This window comes from Trichomycterus rosablanca, chromosome 17, assembly GCF_030014385.1.
Source record: "Trichomycterus rosablanca isolate fTriRos1 chromosome 17, fTriRos1.hap1, whole genome shotgun sequence".
NCBI lineage: Eukaryota > Metazoa > Chordata > Actinopteri > Siluriformes > Trichomycteridae > Trichomycterus > Trichomycterus rosablanca.
The window spans coordinates 22566360-22583751 of NC_086004.1; the positions used below are offsets into that span (position 1 = coordinate 22566360).

At 40.4% G+C, this 17392-nt stretch overlaps 1 protein-coding gene across 1 annotated transcript; it reads right to left on the reverse strand.

The window, feature by feature from the left end:
* Positions 1–7894: 7894 nt before the first annotated feature.
* Positions 7895–13844, reverse strand: plppr3b (phospholipid phosphatase related 3b). Its single transcript, XM_063013034.1, has 7 exons — positions 13761–13844; positions 12749–12934; positions 11340–11469; positions 10156–10351; positions 9957–10014; positions 9435–9608; positions 7895–9192 (listed from the first exon to the last, which is right to left on the reverse strand). Exons 1-7 carry the CDS (start codon positions 13842–13844, stop codon positions 7918–7920), a joined length of 2103 nt encoding a protein of 700 aa, XP_062869104.1. The 3' UTR covers positions 7895–7917.
* Between the last annotated feature and the right edge of the window lie 3548 nt (positions 13845–17392).

Consider the following 17392-nt stretch of genomic DNA (forward strand, 5'->3'; position numbering starts at 1 on the left):
CTATTACAAAGTCAGCTACCGAGCGCCCCCCTTGGGACAGGTCGAGTAACCGAGGGCCCGCCTCTCTTCCACCCGTAGGGTGGAAAAAAGTGTCCTTAAGAGCCTCCGTGAAGGCGCGCTCTGAAAAACACTCGGGTGCACTCTGCTCCCAGAGGGCAGTGGCCCACTCTAGGGCTTTACCTGTGAGTAGTGAGATTATGAACGCAACTTTGGAGCGCTCAGATGGAAATCTAGAGGGTTGCAATTCGAATGTCAGGGAACATTGCAGGAGGAAACCCCGGCATTTCTTTGCCTCCCCTGAAAAACGTTCAGGGGGTGGGATGGGGGTCTCTACCCCGGCTGATGCCCCAGAATGAACAGGGGCCTGGGTCTGGCTGTTTGAACTGGCACCCAGCGTAGGCAGCAGCTGGGCGATCTCAGACAAACGCTGAGCCAGCTCATTGAGAGCCAGCTCGTGTCTCCCTAACGTTATCCCCTGGTGACGTAGGACGTCAGATACAGGGGGGATCTCTGCTGGGTCCATGATTGGTCGCACCTTACTGTTATAAGGAGAAGCGGAGGACCCAAGAATGCAGAGAAATATATATATTTATTTGTTATAAACAATATATATTTTATAAAACACAAAATTGGAAAAGGATAACAAAAAACAAATCGGGAGAACCCCGATTGAAGCCGCAGGCGCCGCAGGCAACTGAAAAAGACAAAAATGAAAAATATATAAATAAACACAATACCGCGAGTCACGAACCCGGATCGCCGGCGTGCGAGGCGTTCGTGTACTCACAGAGCTATCTACTAGCTGGAAAAAAAGGGGGAAGTCTCGCGCTTAAAAGGCGCCGAGAACAAACGGTCCCAAAACGCGGAGAAGAGAAACCAAAACCGAAACCGGCAAGAGTTTCGGAGTTTCTCGGACCAGCGCTGTCACCAGCTTCGCACCGCTGAGCTGGGAGGAAACCGATCTGCTAAGGGGGAAAAAATAGAGAACACAAAAAGGTTACTGCGCGGATCCGAACCGACGCTGACAGCGTCATAAACAAACGCTTAGCCCACTAGGCTAAGCTGGCACTGAAGGGTCCGCCTACTTTAGCGGATAAGATCTCTTTCGCTGTACCGGCGGCTAGGCTAACGTTAGCCACCAGCTAACGGATACAGAGGAGATCTGGCAAAAAGGCGAGGAACAGAACAGCAGCGCGAGGACTGCGCGGGGTCGCACCGATCTTTCCCTACCTGGAAAAGAAAACCCTATTTACCTCTGTCTTTCAACATACACACCCGACCATTCTAGTAATGCCCGGGGATACCGAACTGACCCTGAAAAAAGGGGTGCGACTGCACAGCCATTGCGTGTGAAAACAAGAGAGAAGGTGCGACCCCTACAGCTATGCGAGGCTCACTTAAATAGCGCGAGTGCAGCTGCAGGTCGTTGCACTAATTAGGCAGCCTCCTATTTAAAGCTTTGCTGTTCTGTGCTCTGTAACACCTGCGACGCTGGGAGCTGGTGGTGCGTTCACCAGACGCCGCAGGTACCCTAACAGCTCTGTGATCTTTTTTCCTGTTAGAGCCGGTTTTCTCTGCAGAGTCTTTAACAGCTAACATGCACACAGCACACCCACCACCCCGTGTATGCCTGCCTGCTAGTTTCCATGGTAACCTGCCATGTTTTTTCTTCCTTTGTTTCGATCAATGTGGATGTTGGTGGTGCAGCATGCTGGAGTGTTGCCAGTGTTCTGTGGAGACTCACTCATTCACCTAAACTAAATGAAAAGAATAAGGCAAGGAAAGTGACCACAGGGTCTGGCACTGGTTAGTATTGAATAGGGATTGTACCACTGAGCCAAATGACTCCTATAATCCATGTAGTGAAGACACTACCAGAATTCTTGCATTAAAGTCTCAGAAATGGTAGACTGATCATCAAGGTCAAAATAAAAGTTAGCTTAAACAGTTTAAACATACACCGATCGGGCATAACATTATGACCACCTTCCTAATATTGTGGTGGTCCCACTTTTGCTGGCCCATACGCAACAAACTGTGATGCACTGTGTGTTCTGACACCCAAGAACCAGCATTAACTTCTTCAACAATTTAAGCTGCAGTAGCTGGTCTGTTGGATCGGACCACATGGACCAGCCTTCGTTTCCCATGTGCATCAGTGAGCCTTGGCCGCCCATGACTCTTTCGCCGGTTTACCACTTTTCCTTCCTTGGACCACTTTTGATAGATACTGACCACTGCAGACCAGGAACACCCCACAAGAGCTGCAGTTTGGGAGATGCTCTAACCCAGTCGTCTAAAATGTTCACTTGCTGCCTAATATATCCCACTCACTAACAGGTGTCGTGATGAAGAGATAATTAGTGTTATTCACTTCACCTGTCAGTGGTCATAATGTTATGCCTAGTCAGTGTACAAACAGCCAAAAACCTAAATACTGTATTCCTCGGTCCACATTTATGTTGCTAATTTCCAAAGCTATTGGTGTCCTGCAATAATCCTACATAAATCACAACGTTTAAGGGGATGTTTAAGCCATTGTGAGGTGCACTTGTCAGTGCACTTTCAATGCCGGTCCCAAGCCTGATAGAAATAGAAAGGTTGCATCAGGAAGGTCATCCGACATAATAACTGTGTCTGGTTTGCAGACCAGATCGGCTGTGGTGACCCCTAAATACAGGAGCAGCTGAAAAAAAAAAAAAAAAAGGATTTATTTTGAATTACACAGTCCAAATACAGACAGACTGAGGCATACAAAAATAAGCATATATGTCAGAACTCATATATGTCAAAATATATTAAGAAATAAATATTCGGCTGACTGTGTGTTTTTGTAAGGACAAGAAGACTTACAGTATGTGATGCTGGAATCAGCTAAATTCATAAACTGAGCAAACTAGCAACACAGACACTGTCTTGTCAAAACAGATTCTTTAAGTCTGTTAGCTATAAAGAAGTGACTATATTTTCAGCGTCCAGTCAAACTAGGTTTATGAGATTAAAATGCAATTTGTGCAGGTTTAGTTGCACTTGGTGTAACACATTGCACTTACGATGTATGTGACTTCAAATCAGGTCACTTTATAAGTCATTTTATTAATTAAGAACACTTTGCTAATAAGGGGTAGGAACATATTTGACCCCACAACAGCCGCAGTTACTTGTAGCATGGATTCTACAAGGCGTTCCTTTGAGATTTTGCTCATGCACATGCATGTTGTGAAAAAACACATCCCAAATGTGCTCTGTTGGATTTAGACTAGGAGGGCCATTGAAGCACACTGATCCCGTTGTTGTGGATATTAAAACAGTTTTAGATAACTTTATCCATCCATCCATCCATCCATCCATCCATCCATCCATCCATCCATCCATCCATCCATCCATCCATCCATCCATCCATCCATCCATCCATCCATCCATCCATCCATCCATCCATCCATCCATCCATCCATCCATCCATCCATCCATCCATCCATCCATCCATCCATCCATCCATCCATCCATCCATCCATCCATCCATCCATCCATCCATCCATCCATCCATCCATCTAGTCCTGGAATCTGTTAAATTGCTGTAAAAATGCCTTATACAAAAACATTTGGACTTCTTCGCTTTCTTAGATCTAAATCCAGAAAAACACCTACTGAATGTGGACGAAGAAAAGATGCACAGCATGAATTTTCAGCTGACAAATCTGCAGCACTCACATGATGCTCATGTCAACATAGACCAAAATATCATAGGAATGTTTCCAACACCTCATGAAATCCACCCACAAAGAACTGAGGCTGTGCAAGTCCCAAAATGAAGACTTATTATTAGTTGTGTTTCTAATAAAATGGCCGATGTGTGTATACTGTGTGTATTCCTGACTGTCATTATAAAGCCCATCCTCATCCTGTCCCTCATACTCTTTTTTATTAAAATGATAAATTGCTTCATACAGCTCAGCTCCTGGGTGCCATGGCAACAGCAAAAGCCTTTTGCCTGGGCAGAAAAAAGTACATTACAGACTGGTACTAGAGGATCAAGTGGGCGCTTGATAGTGTATGGAGAGTGTAATACTTGTTACACTCTCATTTTTAATACTTGTTAAAAAGATGATTCTCTTAAATGGAGAGCTCAGAGAGAAAAAGAGGCATGGGTAACTTCATGGGCAACATGAATTAAAACACTAAAAATAATTACATGAACGATGTCCAAATATGTTAAAATGATGTTTATTTTCTGTGTAGCATGTTTCCTAAGAAAAACCAAAGCCATTAATACCAATCCACTCATTTTTCACCTTTTTAAATGCTTTATGACTTTAAAACGTGAGGGATTGCTGCGTAAACACCCCCTATCCTCTGAACTCTAGAGAGGTCCTCACTGACCCTCTCCTCACACCCCTCTACCAAGATCTTTACATTATTTGGTCTCCAAAGTTGCAACTGTGTCAATTTTTAAACAACTGCATACCATATAGAAGTATGACAATTTTTTTAAGTTAACCTTTAGTAAATACTGTGTGACGCCAGAATGTTTTCTTACAATAAATCTGCCCCAGATTTTGCCAACATCTTCTGAAATCATTTGTAAACTAATACAAAAAAAAAAAACAGTCCTACATTACTGGACTGAACTACTGTATTATCTTACTTTAAATGTAGGATTAAACCACAAATAGGATCCTGTAAAATCTACAATGCAGAAAAAACAAAGCATCTTACACTCTTTCTTCACTTTTGGTTAAACTAAAAAGAAACACAAATTTTAGAACTGAAGCATGAAGCTTTGAGGGTGAGCAATGACACAGAGTCAATTATTATTTGGTGTTATGGTGTTATCACTACAAACTTTAATTAGCTTAGCTCATTTAATTCAGTTAGCGCTACGATAATTAATTAAATTTGCTGCTAGCACTTGCTTAAGCAGAAAGCACAGAGCATCAAACCTCGATCTCTCTCTCTCTCTCTCACACACACACACACACACACACTAACACACACACACACACAAATACACTCACCAAGAAATGTTAGTTAGTGCCACACAGTAACACGGTTCCTAAAATCCTGGTTTTGATCCTTGAGTTCAATCTTTGTACATAATAGTAGAGATTTGATACTAGGCAGTATAGTGGCAGTGTGTAGCACTGTTGCCTCACAGCGAGAAGGGTCTGGGTTTGATTATCTGGCCGCACAGTGAAGGACCTTTCTGTGTGGAGTTTGCATGTTCTTCTTGTGTCAGTGTGGGTTTCCTCCGGCAGATCTGGCTTCCTTCCACAGTCCAAAGACATGGAGTCGGGCCATTTGGAGCTACTAGAAATTTGCCCTAGGTGTGTGTGTGTCTGCCCTGTGATGGACTGGTGACCTGTCCAGGTTGTTCCCTGCCTTTTTCCCAATAAATCAACCCACAGTGACCCTGATCAGGATAAAGTGGTGGTAAAGCAGACAGTGAATGAATGAATGAATTGCATACTAATGTCAGTCTGTGCTAAAAAAACATTTGGAATAAGTGCACACATCTGCTGGAGAAAAATAAATTCAATGTGCTCCATGTTCGACACAATACCACAACATTTACTCATAGATTTTATTTCATCACTGTGACAAGGCTGAACTTCCAGCTTAACAACCACTTACATAACATGCAGTCGTCTATCGGCAAGAGAGCACAAGCCACAGGCTTTCTTACACTAGCAAAATAGAAACAAAACATTATATTTCAATTCATGGAACAAACTCCGTCAATTATTTACTCAATCTTATTTTTGTTGAGGCACTTTCCTGTGCTTTACTTTTTTAAGTGCTAAAATAACGCATTCCTTTATTTAAACAGAAACAAAAATGTTTCCTTTCATTGGATTCTTTGTACACTATTTTCAGAAAAATCATTTAAAAAATAAATGTAGCTGATTTTGACACATGGGACATGCGGGTTAGTCAATAAAGAGCAGGGTGTTTTGTTTTAGATGTGTGTGTATTATTAATTTGATGAACAGCTTTTTTATAAATTTATAAATATGGACAGTGGTAGCTCAGTGGATAGGGTACTGGCCTAGTAATCAGAAGGTTGCTGGTTCAAGCCCCACCAATGTCAAGTTGCCACTGTCGGGCTCCTAAGGGTAGTCCATCTGTTTCTCTGCATGCTTTGTTAGCCCCCTTTCATGCTGTTCTTCAATAGTCAGGACCACTACAGGACCACCACAGAAGTAGGTATTATTTGGGTGGTGGATCATTCTCAGCACTGCAGTGACACTGACATGGTGGTGGTGTGTTAGTGTTTGTTGTGCTGGTATGAGTGGATCAGACACAGCAATGCTGATGGAGTTTTTAAACACCTCACTGTCACTGCTGGACTGAGAATAGTCCACCAACCAAAAATATATCCAGCCAACAGTGCCCAGTGGGCAGCGTCCTGTGACCACTGATGAAGGTCTAGAAGATGACCAACTCAAACAGCAACAATACATGAGCGATCGTCTCTGACTTTACATCTACAAGGTGAAGCAACTAGGTAGGAGTGTCTAATAGAGTGGACAGTGAGTGGACACGGTATTTAAAAAATCCAGCTGCACTGCTGTGTCTGATCCATTCATACCAGCACAACACACCACCACCATGTCATTGTCACTGAAGTGCTCTGTGGTGGTCCTGCGGGGGTGCTGACCATTGAAGAACAGCATGACAGGGGGCTAACAAAGCATGCAGAGAAACAGATGGACTACAGTCAGTAATTGTAGAACTACAAAGTGCTCCTATATGGTAAGTGGAGCTGATAAAATGGACAGTGAGTGTAGAAACAAGGAGGTGGTTTTAATGTTATGGCTGATCAGTGTATAGCCACATCTGCTCTAAAGAGACAGAACATCTGGCAACCAAGATTTAAATGACACCATGTAGTTACTATCATGTACTTAAGTTAGCAGTCTGTTGCATTAGACCACCACTGCTGAGCCCGGAGTTTGAGTCTCATTCTGGTTTCTTAATTCCTTGATCCAGTCCCACTCTGCTTAATGGGGTTTGTGGAAGGTCGGGAGAACTTCCGTTAGTGCTGGCTCTGTTGCAGCTTGTGTCTTTTAGAACCGAAACCATAGTCTGCTCTGCATAGTCTGTTTTTCAATTAGCTTGTGCATGCTAGGTTTCCAGATTTAAATGTAACATAATTTAGCATTAGGTTAAATAAACTGCCACTGAAAGCAATTCTAGGTCCCTTGTCATTTTCTATGCAAATAAATTAGCTTTCTATGAGAAGGATTTAATTCATTCCATTATAAATAAAGTTTAAGCAAGGGCCCATGTGTAAAAACAGCTACATTCTGCTATGATACTGCTATGAGCAACATACCATTATGCAAGAAAGAATACGCTGCTCTACTTTATTTACTGGAACTAAGTTAGCATTTTTTAGAAATCAAGCTTACCTCATCATGAGGAGAAAGTTGATCATCGTCAACTCTTTAAATATATATATATTTTTTTAAATCTTAGAACATTATTATCCCAAAGGAAATATATCCTAAGATGTCACATTGAACCACACAAACACATCATGTTCACTTGACATCATAGGCACACACATGTGCTTAAAATCAAGTCTTAACAGAGAAAAGGCCACAATACAAAATAAAACAAAAATCAGTATTTTACAATCTGCCATTCCCACTTTTAAAACGTGAAAATCTGATCATTTGATAAATACAGTACACAAATGTAAATGATCTGTATTGGTTTTTAGTCTTAAATATTTTCCAGTCTAGGAATTCCTTGACCAATTATTTTGTGCTCATCGTTGTTTGAAACAATCAGGCGTTTCCCCTTAAAGAGACTGAAGTCATTAAATCATATTTTAATGACAGCGTCTGAAAGATGCATAGTCATGTGAGCCCACCCTGCATCGTCGTTTGTGCCAATAGCTGTTTTGCCTCATCACTCTCTGAAACGACGCCCACTCTGGAGCTTTTTATAGAAGTTCTCCTGCTGGTTCAGAGAGGTATCCCGATCGACAAGCACTAAAGGGGTCTTGCAGCGCAGAGTGCGTCCCTCCATGGTTTGATCCAGCTTGGGAAGCTGAGGGGGTAGTGGAAGTTGAGGGGGGAAAGGGTGGTGAGCGGGTTGATGAGAATCGAGGTCACTGGTTGAAAAGCACCGTGAGCTGTTCTTGACCTGGCGATAACCTCTGGAGCCCTCGCGATTTAGGTCGTTGAGTTCACATGACTCGGTCATGTTCCCATTGGAGGTTCCTCTCCACTCCCAGGGATTGACAGGGTTGGACAGCATGTGGACTACTGGGTGATGGGTGGCGTGGGCATCCACTGTGACAATGCCAGAGCTGCTGTTGTGCTCAGATGGAGGACGGTAGGGGGGTGACTCTGTGCCTGCGACAGATGACGTGGCAGGAGAGGATGAGGAATCGGAGGATTTGGATGTACTTGACAAGAGACCCTGCTGTTTAGACATGGCAATAACCTGCATGAGACGGGGCTGGTTTGTTGCCTTTAGAGAAGCTGAAACATTGGCGCCACTCTTTTCAGTGATGGACAACCACTTTGCACGTGTGCTGGCACTCTTCGGTGACACTGGTGGAGGGACCGAGGGCTGACTTGGAGGCCTGGGAGGCAACACCACCTTTGCAGCAGTTGGATTGGGTGGCTTGACAGGCTGTGGCATAGTGCCACCGTACAGGGATGACGGTGCACTGTCGTCTTCAGTAGTGGTGTCATCGCCTGTATCGGAGCCCTCTTTACTGCCCTCTTCACTGGGCAGACTGGCACTGCGCATCTCTAACGACTTCTGCTTCCATTCAGAGACCAGCTGCTGCGAATGCATAGGATCCACAGGCATGGGCACAGTCACCAGGCGCCTCATGGGTTCCTCGGGACCTGCAGTGGCGCGTGGTAAAGTGTTACTGAAAGTCACCATGGTTTCCTTTCCCATGGGGCTGCGGGGTGCAAGTAGCTCCACGTCTACGCTGGCTCGTTTCAGGCTGCCTAAGGATGCCTTCTCGCGCTGGATAGGCCGGTTCAGTCCATCTAGAGAGGAAGGAGCTGTGATCTCTTCATTGCTCTCTGAAGCATGGCCTTTGTTGTAAACTGAATCATGGCCTCGTTGGGCCAGAGCTCTCAGAGCATCCTTCTGAGGAGGAGCAGGAGGAAGAACAATGGTATCCTGAGCTGGTTTGAAGTTGGCAACTGCGTAAAATGCCTGGGACCAACGAGAGCAGATTCAGATTAATCACTTTCTAGGCATAGATTAGTAATAATCCAACAGGGCTGTTTTATATATATTAATTTTTAAGTACCTTAAATAAATACTACAATATTACACATATAAACATACGCCTGCCAATGAACTAAAGCAATGTTGTATGTTATGCAAATTTATATATTCACATAATAAAGCATATCATACAAATCTGTCAAGAACAAATACAAGCAAAGCCTTACCAGGTACACTGCAATACCAGCACCAATGCAGAAACCTACGTAGACATCAATGGGGTGGCTGCGGTACTGTGTGACCTGAGTAAGCCCGGTCAGAGCAGCTGCTATGGCAAAGGCGAACACCAGGACGGGCTTCAGCAGCTTGGTGCTGTCTGAGATTGTGGAGTTGAAGTACATCTAGTGGATAAAGAGCAGCAGATGGACCACACCAGCTTGTATAAATTGCCATGTATCAACTCCTGGTATTTGTAACAGGCCTATCTAAATTATATACGTCACAAATGGTTACTGTTATATATGATTATACTTCATAGCCAAACTACATGACATTCAAATAAACAAATATAATAGACTGAAATTATGCTGTGCACTCTTTTAACAATACTTGAGTACTACTTTACTTTTTTAGGTTCCAACCTTCATTTCATGTTTATATCAAATGCAATTATGATTAAACCTTTGCTAACAGTGTTTGCTTTGGTATTGACGCTCAACAGACGCTCACATTTAGAGGAAGAGACTTACTGAAATATAAACAGCAGCAAAGGAAGAAAGAGTTGCATGCTGGGAGGGAAAGGTTTTCCTGCCACAAAGGAAAGCAAATATCTAGAGTAAGACAAGACCATGAAAAGCACTAGTAGTAAGAAAAAGAGATAAGAGCACAAAACCAATACCAATTCCAAGTAGGTACTGACCACCTGCTGCTTGGTGGGTGTTGAATTACCTGGCTGAGAGAATGGCGTGGTAGTCTTGCCCGGAGCAGATATCTTTGGTGATGTAGGGGTTTTTCTCACAGATCACTCCAGGGACGGTGTAATTGGGTTTGCACACAGTTAGAAAGAACGGCGTATGGTAGCCAGTGGCAATTTGAATGACATCAGTAACGAGCGCCGTGGCACAGAGACCAAAGACGTGAACACCTAAAAATACATAAAGGACATCAAATCTCTAAAAATTTATGAAATTATTTAATGTATTTATGTATTTAATATCCTCTGTAAAATTATTGTAGGTGTTTAAGAAACCCTAAATAGCATAAATAGCAAAGTAATTTATGCTAAAACCCTGAAAACCATCTATAAAATAATCTATGCTAAATAACACATTTTATGATCATTTAAATGTCCAGGAAAATACTAAATATAAATCAATAAAAATAAATCAGTATCTGTACAAATGTACTCTAATACAATAAGAATAAATCAGTATCTGTACAAACGTACTCTAATACAATAAAAAAAAAAAAATCAAATGCTTTGATTGCCTTTAAAAAAAAAAAAACATTACTGATCTTTGTTTTGTGGGCACAAATACTATAGCTACAGAAATAAAAAGTACAGCTTTTATTGCCAGAGCCAATAAAAACCTTTGTAAGTTTACAGTATTTCATGGCAGACATGCTATCATCAGTCATATTGGCTGCTCCACATTAACCTCAGCTAAATTGTTTGTTATATTAGTACACTGACAAAGCTGTTACTAGTATTATGTAGTCATTTGTTTATAACTAGCCAAGATCACTTTTTATTTTCAGTCATTTTACTAAACGCTTGTCCAAGCTGATTGTTGCTGCCAAAAACTAATGATTTGCTAGTTTAAATTTGACCATTGCTGGTTTTGTGACCAGAAGAACCTGCATAAACTTAATACTGGTCATCACCAATACCTGCTGGTCTGCTTGTACAGTTGTGAAATAGCCTAAACTGTTGTAGTTTAAAAGTTACCCTACACCAAGTAGCTAAGTCATAAACTGTGCTAGGTAGTGGCTAAAACAAACATTTGTCTGTAAAAAGAAATCTTTGGCTATTGAAAATCATGGTCTCTAAAATACACATAAAAGCAAATGTATACAACAAAGTCAGCTGATGTTGAAGTGAATTTTACAAAATTAGAACTGTTGTTACTTACCCACAAAACGCACAGTTCTGCGCAAGAAGGAGTTAAAATTACATCCTCCAGCATTGATGCTCCCCTCATTCCCAGGTCCAATCTTAAGTCTGGACTGCATGCAGTAAACAATCCCCTCTCCAATCATAATCTAAACACACAACCAAATATATATATATATATATATAGCATTTTCTTCTTCTAGCCTGACTGCCCCTCTGTGCAGACAGTGAAGTCTATAAAGACATGGTTTGACAGATTTGGCACAGAGCCATGACCTGAACCCCACTGAACCTATTCAGGATAGATTAGAATGTCAATTGTGAACCAGGCCTTCTTGTCCCACATCAGCGCCTGGCCTTACAAATTGTCTTTTGAATGAAATAGGACAAATTGCCACAGAATAAAGGAAGGGCAACTTCTTTTAATATCTGTAGTGTTGGAATGGTTTGTCCAACAGACCCATTGTTAAGTGTTCACTTTTAACCATTTTGTGTATGGCACAGCAAGCAACTTGAAAATTTTAACTCAAAGCACAAAGGAGTATACGCTACTACACATATACCCTCAAATTCAAGTTTATTATGTACAACTACCCTTAACTTGTTAGCCATTTTATTAGTGACAAATACAATTGAATACATTTTGTGCAAAATTTGTCTGCTCCTATTATGTAGAATAATTCTACATCCATTATTGGAAAGAGACCTTTAAGATCACGACTGACAAGATATTGGTGGTGAACAATTCTCAGCACAGCCATAGTCTCTGCAAGCATGACCTCTATCTCTAATGAAAATCTGAAAACACTAAAAATAATCTGATTTTTAAGTGTGTGGGAATCCCAATGACCAATCACACCTCATAATGGCAGAGCTTGATTTACCCATGGCATTTACATCAGGCTGCTCTACAAATCAGATAGAATGTGTAATTACTGTACTGAGAATGCACACAGGATACAATTCTGAAACACATCCAGAATATCTGTTAGGTGAAAAATAACGTCTTGCAAGCGTGAACAATGCAGTAAAAATAAACATACAAGGTAAGATCTTGCAAACTACGGTAAAACGGGTCTGAGTGTATCCATCCAGCAAGTAATCAGTCAGGATCCTAATAAAGGTTGTCCCCTTAAATAAAATGGATTTAGTGGTGGTCTCTCTTCTGAGTGACAGAAAGAAGGTGGCCAATAAGCAACAGCCAAGCTAAAGTTAGTTATATTCTACCTACAAAGAGCATCTATAAGGAAAATTTATGAAACAATTGTTAGGGCTTGAAGTCGATTGTAATAAACAGTTGTCTATGAAGGCGTTTGTGCATCTGTGAAATTTCAAAACGGATTAAAAAAACCCTGAGATGAGTAAATTGTCTTACAACTAAACAATACTCATACATTCTGCCAGACTAAAGTAGTCGATTGCACTCACAGAGGCAGCGGGTCCAGCGAAGGCGAGACTGAGCAGCATGAGCAAGGGTATGAGTTCCTCTCCGCTCTCCACATAGGGCATGCTGAGCGAGCGATCGTGACAGCGAAAGCCCACCTGAGCGGGCTGCAGGACATCCGTCAACTCCAGAAAGTACAGAGAAACCATGGAGGAAGCCACAATGGGCAGCTGGGTGTATAAAAACCATGTAATATACAAAATAATTACATACTGTTAAAGAAACTGTAAAAGAAAATATGGGGAGTATTAATAATTTACTTCATTTTCCTTAAATAAAAAAATACACATAGGCCAAATGCCAATGCATATTTTGTAAAAGCTGTACATGTCCGGTATATATCTAATCTTGGGTTAATAGTTACTTGTAGTCCATTTGTTAAATGTACAGGATATGAGCAGGCATATGAAAAGGGCTTAAAAAGACCTATATGACTCTGATGAGGACCTAAATGGTTTGGCCAGACCTTTGTGTCAAGGTATCTCTAAAACAGCAAGCCTTGCTTTGCATACATTCATTTTAATGTAAAGCTCTGCCAGATACACACAGTCCACGAAGATAGCAACAGGGTGTCCTGGGGGTTCTGTGTGCCTTGCGCCCATTGAGAGCTAGGATATGCTCCAGCACCCCCCATGACCCTGATTAGGATAAGCGGCTTAGATTAAACTTTGACTCGATTCGATTTTTTTATACAAAAAACTTAATAACATACAGTGTGTTTAATATTTCAAATGTGAATGAGGCTTTTAATTACACTCCCAGAAACGAGATAAATGCAGGATTTTAAAGCAATAATCAAAACATCACAGTGTGCTGTTTACATAAGCACCTCATTAATCACATAACTGCTTAACTAATGGTGTGCATGTAAACACACTTAAAATAAATACTGAAAAAAAAACTAGTGCCAAATCACTACGTAATTAAAGGGGGATAAAAGAAGACTAATGGTCTATCATTAAACAATACAAAATGGCAGTAAAGAACGTCACTTACCTCTACAAAATAGAAGCATGGTAATAACGTTAAGCTGTCTTTGGGGGGTTTCTTCTTGATTGTTTCTCGTGCAGGCATCATCATGGATTTTCCCAAAAACTGATGCAAGGATACAGTAGTTAACGATAAATTCACTTTAATTAAAATGACTTCTTAGCTGTTCTCAGCTTTTATAAAAAATTTTATAGTATAAAAAGTAATTATTTTGTACTAATCTCTGCAGAAAGAGATAAGGGAATTGCCACTGGTAATAAAAGCAGTATTTTTACCTCTGTAGATATAGTCTCTGTACCCACAAAACAAAGATTAATTAATTTCTTGATCATAATTCTCAAAGAAAAGCAATATACAAACTGGCCACTCCTGTCATAGAAGAGCCGTGACTAACACACCCTTTCTGACATGTGCGTCCCTAGCCGACTGCTTCTTTTTAACTGCACCAGAGTCACACACCAATCTCCACTAACCCCTGTCTCTGTGCAGACTCAATCAATTAGCCAGTAGAGGTCATAATTGCAGCATTTATGAGGAATCTCCTCTGACACTTCCACCCTCGGACCAGACAATCATTGTATGTAAAAAGTTGGAAGCATATACAGTAATTTCCTTTCTATACTTGATTTATTACACCTGTAAGCGACTGTGTGGACCGTTGTGGCTGAAACACATGAATTCAGAAGTTAGAAGGGGTGTCGTAATAATTTTGCCCATACAGGTTATCTTTATTCACTGCTTCTTAGTAATAATCATCTCTGCCGGTCTGATGCCTCCTCAAACACAGATTGCAATATATTTTATTTATGCATGAAAATATTATTCATCCAAACTGAAACAAAAATCATGAGTTTTGTAAACTGTCCTGCACATTGCATGGATTTGCATTTTGTAGCCAATACTACAGCACAAATCACAAATCCCACTTGTTCAAGAACCAAACAGCAGCAACTTTCCAACTACAAGTCCAGTACATTAACTACTGAGCAACCAACACCTAGCCAGTCATTTCAAGCTATCGACCACTAGCAGACCTCATATACTCAGCTTTCAAGTGGAATCTTGTGACTCCTTGACTATATTTAACAAAGTGCTTGTTTTTCATTAAGACACGCTCTGTTCATATTGAAGAGGCACATATGCCTTCCAGGAAATAAAGCTGTAGTTTAGAGAGCTCTCCAAGCCAGTGCGTGTGTGTGAGTGTCAGGCAATAAGCTGCTTTACAAACAGACCAGTGTTTGTGGTCACACATTCAGTGAGACTACTAATAGCTTTTAATAAAAATCTTTCTAAATGAAATCAGTCTGTCCACAGAGAGAGTGTAGGTTTTGGTGGAGGGATCACAGGAATAAATTGCCATAAAGCTGGTAGCATATGATATTCATTAAATGTATTTGATATTAGTGATTTTATATACTACTGTTTTGTTTATACTACTGCTCATCAGAGCATATATCCTAATAAATACAGGAAATGTTTAAAAGGTGAATAGATAAATTGGTGGCTGACAGTGAGAGAGTGGGATTGTGCATCAGGGTGGGCGGATAAGTGGATCAGGGTGGGCGGATCATGAACAGAAGCATTGATAAATGGATGTAAGGAAGGGTTAGTGAATGTAAGGTGTGGATGGATGGACGGATGCATGGCTGGATACATTTATGTAAGGATGGGTGTGTTGATGGATGTAGGAATAGCCAGATACCCTTTGTTTGCAAGTATGCATTGGAGTACAGTGGTGGAAAAAAGTAATTTCTTCTTTTTTTTTTTTTTTTCTGTTATTGCATATTACATAAAAATGATTTTATTTTTAAATTAAAACAAACATTAATATAAACACATACAAATGAATGAAGATTTTTTTCCTAATAACTGATTGCACTACCTACTAAAATAATGCAATTAAATTCTTTCTATAATTTAATATGTCATTTACATGTGACAGAGTTTATGATTTTTTGCAGAACTGTCTAAAATAAGCTTGGTTTATGGGCATGAAATGCTTGAAATGTCTTTAGGTACTATTATTATTTTTTTTATTACTTTTATTTTTATTATTTAAGGCTTTGTTGCAGCACCTGTAGTGGGTTTAAATATAAACGTTGATTGGGACACTTGATTTCCTAAAATATAACCTTGCTTTTGTAATTTGTTTTTCCCTCTTTGTCTTTTTGTCTCTATGTCTTTTTTGGTAAAAGTCAGACGAGCACTTTGATAGTGGTGGTTTCCTCCTTGCTACCTTGCCATGGATTTTTCCATTTTTAAGTCTATCGACTTGTGGAGACATAAACATTGAATTTAACCAGGGACAGAGACATCAGCACTTCTTTAAATGATTTTTATGACTTCTTGGCTCAATTACTGCTAGCCCTTGTAACAGACTGGCCAAATCTGGATCTGGGTAGATTCACAATTGTTCAAAGTTTTTACTAGTTAAAGATAAATGGAGAAGAGACTGGTGGATGGACGGGAAAAAAGAAAATATTAAATTTTATTCCTTAAATAAATCAATTGATGGATGGATAAAGCTGGGTTACAAGCAAATCCACTTTTCTATGTACTAGGATTTGTGTTAAATGGTAAAAATAAATGGATGGCTATGAATGCTATACAGCAAGTGTTCCAGGTGTAGACATTGTAGACATTTTGATGGACCACTGAAGGTTGTTTGTTTCCTTCCGGATAGATGAATGAGTGGTTGGATGGTCAGACAAATAAATGAATGAATAAATGAATTAATAAATACATGGACAGATGGATGAAATTCTCCATGAACCCTACCAAGTGCAAATTACCTATGAAGTAACAATGAAACTTGACATCTTTTACAGGGGTCTTCATTCATGCAAAGTATTTCTTATGGTCATTTTTACACGGATGAACTGTGTAAATATGCAAATGTGAGAAATTGGACATGACTGAACATGACTGGACATAAGGGTTCATTAATGGAATGATCTGAGTCCGTTTATAAGATGGAAAATTGTTGAACATTGTTTTTCTAAGATATGATACATGGATTAATGGATGAATAAATGGACAGACTTGACACAAGACAAAAAATGATCTTGATCTTGGAAATGTGTTTTTCTGAACTGCGGCACTAAACGAAGCTTGTGTAAATATGCAAATGTGGAAAAATTAGACATGATTGGGCATAACGCTCCATCAAATCGATTGATGTTTCATTTCCTTGGAGAGACTGTAATGAGATTTGCATTACCTTGACGATGTGTCATTAACTGACATGCAGTTTATCGATAGCGCAGTCTGACTGGCAGATATACTAAAACACTTTACAGGGCTGCATTATATAATGCACAGTTGGGTAATAAAACCGAATAAATGGTGCTAAAATGAAAATAAACATGCAAAAGAAGCAGCCCTGAGTGACAGGAAACTATCAGTGCGCGCGCTGTACTGATCCACTGTAACCACACTGCGACAATCACATTTTAACTGTCAACCCAGCCACCCATCATCTGCAGAATTTTTTTTAAAATAGCAATAGATGCATACTCACATACGCCAAGAGATGGAAGATTTCCAAAGAAAACACACGTCCTTGTAGTTATTCAATCCCTAAATCAATAGCCTGTTTCAGCACCAGTGATTCACTCTGCAGCGCGTGCAGTTTGCGT

What these genes read in the sequence shown, in the direction of transcription:
- plppr3b (XM_063013034.1), bottom strand. Translation starts at nt 13,844, where the DNA reads ATGATGATGCCTGCACGAGAAACAATCAAGAAGAAACCCCCCAAAGAC. An exon ending in TTGCTGCTGTTTATATTTCA is followed by an intron (nt 9,609 to 9,956) that starts GTAAGTCTCTTC and finishes TTTATCCACTAG; the next exon opens with ATGTACTTCAACTCCACAAT. An exon ending in CTGGTATTGCAGTGTACCTG is followed by an intron (nt 9,193 to 9,434) that starts GTAAGGCTTTGC and finishes CGTTGGTCCCAG; the next exon opens with GCATTTTACGCAGTTGCCAA.